Source organism: Neltuma alba, unplaced genomic scaffold (assembly GCF_004799145.2).
Source record: "Neltuma alba isolate B1F8T4 unplaced genomic scaffold, ASM479914v2 tig00012196_pilon, whole genome shotgun sequence".
Taxonomy (NCBI): domain Eukaryota; kingdom Viridiplantae; phylum Streptophyta; class Magnoliopsida; order Fabales; family Fabaceae; genus Neltuma; species Neltuma alba.
In genome coordinates, this window is record NW_021636736.1 from 1 (window position 1) to 6,425 (window position 6,425).

Consider the following 6,425-nt stretch of genomic DNA (forward strand, 5'->3'; position numbering starts at 1 on the left):
ATCATTCATATTAATTCTATTATTATCATCGACCAAACAAAAACCTTTAACTTGGAAGGATCCTTTACAGAAACACTCTGATAAAGGAAGAAAATGTGCAGTTCGACCTGAAACCAAATCCTTCTGTCAAGCACAGAAACACGAGCAGGTCAAGGAATTCCAACAGCAGGTAAAGATTATCAAATGGTCTAACAAAAATTTCTAGAGAAATGCGCATTTCATGGAGATTCAGAATCACCATTTTATGTTGCTATTAAATCCCTTTCCCAATATATTGAGTATAATACCACAAAACAACATACGGAATGGCCTACTCAAATGATATCACGATTTAAACCTATATGATCTTAGCTAGCAGTACAGAAATACCAAAAGAATTATAGATAATACCTTACACCACCCTCACTATGACCTGGCTTATTTGTATTGCAAATATTGCATTTAGTTCGCTTTGCCCAGTTGATATTGCCACACCTAACAAAACAAAGAATACAGATGAAGTATATGCACATGTAAGTCCTTTGAGTCAATATTCAAGTTTAAGAAAAGTAAAATTAAGATATGTGTAAGAGGCATAAATCCACTCAACAGGTACAAAATCAGTGTATGATGATATAAGCGACCTTAAAACATGCCAAGTTTTACCAAGCTTCCAACAATATATTTAGCTAAAGAAGAAACTCATAATAATAAGCAATATTATATTAAGCTCACAAATTATTATAGCAATCAATATATTAATATGTCTAATAAAATCAACCACCACCCACATTATTTACAAGCAATAAACAATCCAATTCATCCTCTCTGACGCATATATGGAAACATTTTTCGTTGGAATTAAAAAACATTGGCAGTGCATGATGAAATGCCACAAGGACAGGGATAATAAAGAACGGAATTTCAATAGCTAGACCTCGCAAAGAAACGCAGAAGAAACAGAGGAATGACTGATAATGCTTACCCCAACTGTCATCAAAATCCCTGAGCTAAAAGTCAATTATTTAAAAAAAAAAAAAAAGAATAGAAAAAAAAGAAAAAGGCACCGATCTTACGGAGCGCAAAAAGGAAGTTCTAATGTGTCTGCATCAATGACACCAAAAAGTATCACTCCTGATTTAGACTTCTTTGAAAACATAGGTCACAGCATCTTATATGGATATAAGCAGATATCTATCTCCATCACACACCTCTATACCCATCTTCAAATCGTTTGATTACAGTTTCTTCTACGTTAAATAACATAAAAGTGGATAACTGAGCAGAATGTTTTATCTCATGTAGCACAGAGAGGCAGGAGTTCTAATGAGTTGGCATCAATGGTGCCAGAAATTGTCACGCTTGAGCCTTCATTACACACATGGGTCATAGGGGTCTCATACAGATATACAGATCTCTCTCTTCATCTCACACTGATTCACCCATCTTCAAATTGCCTGATTACATTTCTCCTAAGCTGAATAACACCAAAATCCCGTTACGTAAAGTATTCATATGCTATCATCAAAGCAACAAAACTTAAAAGTACACCAGAATATATATATTGAATAAAAGTGAAATGGGAGAACACTGTTATTTTACTGTCTATTGACATAATTGTTTTTACTTTTCCAAACAATCATTAAGGGAAAAATATTTGAAATCCCACAGCAAATGCACAGGATTAATGCTGGTTTCAAATAAAACCGATTAAAAAGAAATCAGACCAGAAAATTAAAAGAAAAGAAAAGAAACAGAGTACACAGTCATACATAGGACAAGGCCAATCATTAGGACCAAAGAGTCCTCCACCAGCGGGACGCCCAACGCTCCCAGAATCCTGCCCAGTACGTCCCCTACCACGGCCACCAGCCCCTGCAGCACCAGCAGCACCAGCAGGGCGAGCGCTTCCACAGCGATTGCATGCACCACGAAATGCAAAATTCACATTGGAACAACTGCTTCAAAAATTCAACATGAATCTTTCTGCATTGAATCATATATAACTACTGAAACAGTGAGTAGAAGAGCAAGAAAGAGCTGCTCACCAATCTCATATCACAGACCTTGTATTCGGACACAACCAATCGCCTTCTTGTTGCCACGCTTTGCCTGAAGAATCACTTCGACCTCTACCTCTTCCACCACCTCCATTCACATCCATGTTAGTTTCCTCCAGTTCACCAATGGGGCCACCAACATTTGGTTCACCAGCTGCACTATATGCTTGCTCATCCTTGCTCTTTGATTCTGCTATATAAACTCCAATAATACTACCATGAAAGTCTTTGTTGTTAAACCATTCAACTGAAGCTACAGCAGCATGTGGATCCTCATATGTCACAGTAGCATCTCCCTTTGGTTCATTAGTCTCTTTGTCTCGATACAACCATATCTTTGGTCTCCCTGTACGTTTATCTTTCTGGTGAAAATGGAAAACCAAATCCAACCACCAGATGGAATTTAAGTGAGAATGAGAAGGAAAAAATATGAAAAGAAAAGAGAAATATGGAAATGAGAAGAAAATGAGATGATGGTGATGATGGCAACGATAAATATGAAATCAGTTACTGCAGAAGACATGCAAAGAGGGAGAGAATGGAGAGAACAAGGGAAGAACGGAAAGGAAAGGGCAAGTAGTGGAGGGAAAGAATGGAGAGGGAAGAAGAAGTCAGAGATCATTGATATTCTCTTAATCGTGATAAAATCATAAAATTGAATTCAACTTCTATTCTACTAATAAGGACTGTGCGTGCATGCACAAACCCAATAACTTCTAATCACTTCCATACTGCTATATGCTTCAAAATGCTTCTATCTCCAAAAAAAAAGAATCTTTTTCCTATTTCCAAATTAGTAGCAGTAGATGTTGCCAAAGGGAATGGTGATGCCATATGCAAAAAGGAAGAGACAATTTACCTGTAATTTCTAATTTGTCAAATAACTAATATCTTTCTTCATCTCTTTCAAACTTTATCATTATTTGAAAAAACCAAAACCAGAGTTCCTTGTAATCCCCATAAATCTTGTCATCACAGTACTCCTCATTCTCCCCTAACTAAAGGAATCAGTTATTGACGGGTGCCGAAGTAGGGTGAGAAACCTCTCTCCAAAAGCCACATATTGCAATCAATCCACTTAGGATCCCATGTGGGACTAGACAAGCCATACTACTAACTACTCATCATTCAACAGTCCCTTGGAGAGCCAACATCGCACAGCTACACTCAATGACTCTTTACTTGACCTCCTCACTGGTCAAAAGCCCCCCCAAGTAATCCTTTCTGAAGGTACCAGCTAATTTTGACACCAAGTGACAAGTACCTAAGTATAAGGGGAACCATCCCCTATAAAACTGCACATAGGTGAGAGAACCATCTCACCTAAGTACCCCTATAAAGTGGTCCATACTACTCGTACTACCTTAGTCTCTTTTAGTTGTCACTAGAAGGGTCAAAAATCCAAATTTCTCCATGTGGTTTAGCAAAGGATCCCTTCTCATGAAACCCGAATTTTATAAAGTAACTAACTACATAGAAGTTATTGGCTAGAAAGCATGAATATTGACACAAACATGAGATATGATACTACAGAAATCAACACAACAAAATCAGAAGTGTCTAATTAAATAAAATTTAAAGCATCGTGTAGTGTTGTGCCGTGTAAAATGTCAGACATGAATTGTCTGTACTTCATAGGTTGACGAAGCACCACAATACTGTGCCATAGTAGTGGTTCATCTGTGCTTACATCAATTTTGGAGAACATTGGTCCTTTTTTAAGCTAAGCGATAATATTAATTTCTTGTAAACCTGATAGCAATTATTCCAACATCAGGACATTTGCTTGATCCTCGATTTCTTCAAACAGTATTTATACAATTCCCTTTTTTTTTTTCCCCTCAAATGAGAAGAAGCCTCAATATAGCCGCACCACAGTATATTGTGCCCTGACAACATTGCTTGCACTGAGATCTAAACTATAACTATATTGGCCTTACCAACAGCATATTTTGATTTGAAGAAAGAAGAAATAAAATTGAAGTCTCTTGTGTGAATATTTTAGTTTCTTCCATCAGACTCAACTCACATCTAGGAAGAGTTTGAGATATATAATGCCAATTGCAAGGACAGAAGATTAACTGTGACCATACCCGCACTAACTTGGTAATTTCATACCTTCAGTAATCCAATGGTGCCAAAATATTCAGCCAACATATTTTCATCTGTTCCATAAGGCAAGTTGCACACATACACAGACCCATTAGGAGGAGTAGCTTTTCCAGGATGGCTTGCCATGGGCTCTTAATTTCATGAAATCAAAGAGCTAACAGCCACCAAAGAGCTCTGAGAAAACATGCAAACATGAAATTGTTTATGATGAAACAAAAGGACATAAGTTAAGCAGGGTCATTGGCAAGCATGCACATGGACACAAGAAACTGGAGATAAAACAAACCAATCAATTGACAATTATGAAAAACAGACCGACTTCTCATCCCTCAATCGTTTTTTTGGCAAACTAACTGGGCATGTTGTATTAACAAGAAGCCATAAGTAATCCTTAAATAGTTAAAAGAGTAAAGACAAACCAATCAATTGACAATTTTACCCTTCATGTTTTAAATTTGGTCCAATTTTTCCCAACCCTAACTAGTTTCCGACGTTCATTAAAATTGGAGAACAGACAGGCATGATTTTTTTGAGAAAAACTTCCACAAAGGCATTCAGAATTCCACATATGCAATTAAAAAAACTTTATTCCCCCTTTTTGTCCTTCTCCTTCCCTCTTTGGTAGGCCAACCAATCACATTGGCTCAATTTCTTCTTCTCCACCTAGAATGATCTCTCTCTCTCAAACTAGAGTCACGACTCTCCATGCCATCATCAAGCCTACCTCCCATCGCCTCAATCTCTCGCTCATGGACTTTTTTTTTGGGGACTGATTCTCTCATGGACTTGGGTTGTTAATTTGTCTCAATATAGATTTTTGTTTTAAAGTATGGATTTGAGTTGCTGCAGAAGATGGTTGCAGAATAAATGGGTGAATCTTTTTTCAGATAGCATAAATCTGAGTCATTGTTGACATCATAAATCCACCCAGTACCGACTTTTGATTACGAATGACCGTGCATGCTAGAGAGGATATAAATTCATGATGCTAACAAAGCTTTACAGTTCGATGTGCAAGAAGAATTACATGACTAATGGTAGATTTGGAGCTCTAATTTTCTATCTGAGTTCTAACTGTTGCTACCACTTTTGGTGGGTGTTCACTTTCTGTGTCTTTTTCTCAGCTTCCAAATTCTCCTCTTTGCCTTTGAACCTGGCATCCTTTCTCTTTTAACTGAAAGCTTGATGCAATACATGAGATCTAAGTCATTTTTCTGCTTGCTGTAGTGTGAAAATTAGCTGACTATTTTAGCAATCTGAATCATCTCTGTGGCGTTTGGTGCTCCTGCCATCAGTTTGCCGACAAGGGAAGGAGAAGGACAAAGGGGAATAACTTTTTCTTTCTTCACTGCTTATGAGACATTCTAAATGCCTTCGCGAAGGTTTTTTTTTTTTAAAAAAAAAAATTATGCCTACCTGTTCTCTCATTTAACGGTCATTATAGGCTAGTTAGGGTTGAGGAAAATTGCACCAAAGTTAAATCATGAAGGCTAAAATTGCACCACATAAAAGATCAAAGGGCTCGGTGCACTTAAAAAATAAAATCAGAGTGCTGGATGCACCTTTACTCTAGTTAAAATCTCGGATGCTTTAGTATAACGCTACAGCCAGTTTATAATAACCCCCTTAAGTTTTGTATATGTCATTCAACTTCACATGCTTTAGTAAATCAATAGCATCATAAAGACATAACAATGTATTCCACTCATCTTTTTACCAAGACCTTGCAATTCGAGTTTACGAAATGAGATTACACTGTCGTGAATAAACCTTTTCAATTTAAAGGGGAAAACCAAAAAAGATATGGGGCAGTGAGGTTCGAAATCACACACCCAAGCCACATTCTCTAAGCGATTTGTTTTTGGGGCAAACCTCAAGTATTTAGCTACTCAACATGACAAGTGGGCACAAAGGATTAAATTAAATAGATTAAAGGCCAACATCGGATACGGTTGAACGGAATCGAGCCTTTCAATCCACAGCACATTGAAGATAACAACAGGAATAGCCTCGAAGGCCAAGCAATATCTGTCTCCCCGTACAAATTAAGAACACAGGAGACGGGAGAGCAAAATATTAACGCGAAATGAGAAAAGGGCCACAAGTCACCAACAAATTGCACAGAGTAAGATGAAGCAAGGACGCAAAGAAAGGCCTGAAGATCCATTAGGAAAGGGCGGAAATGAAATCGAAGTACTTACCCGGACGCGGAGAAGAGATCGAAGACACCAGCAACAAGGCTAGGAACTACCACGCTTTTGGTTTGGAATTCTC

The 6,425-nt window shown here is 37.6% G+C and overlaps 1 protein-coding gene across 2 annotated transcripts; it reads right to left on the reverse strand.

Annotated features, from left to right (window-relative positions):
• Positions 1–16: 16 nt before the first annotated feature.
• Positions 17–6,425, reverse strand: LOC114724693 (transcription initiation factor TFIID subunit 15-like). Of its 2 annotated transcripts, none has more exons than XM_028911105.1 (5): positions 6,353–6,425; positions 4,158–4,325; positions 2,046–2,401; positions 1,752–1,937; positions 17–474 (listed from the first exon to the last, which is right to left on the reverse strand). In XM_028911105.1, the coding sequence occupies exons 2-5, from the start codon at positions 4,275–4,277 to the stop codon at positions 378–380; spliced, it is 759 nt and encodes a 252-aa protein (XP_028766938.1). In that variant the 5' UTR covers positions 4,278–4,325; positions 6,353–6,425; the 3' UTR covers positions 17–377. The 2 variants fall into 2 exon arrangements, with proteins under 2 accessions (XP_028766938.1, XP_028766939.1); XM_028911106.1 differs by lacking the exon at positions 6,353–6,425 and adding an exon at positions 6,194–6,210.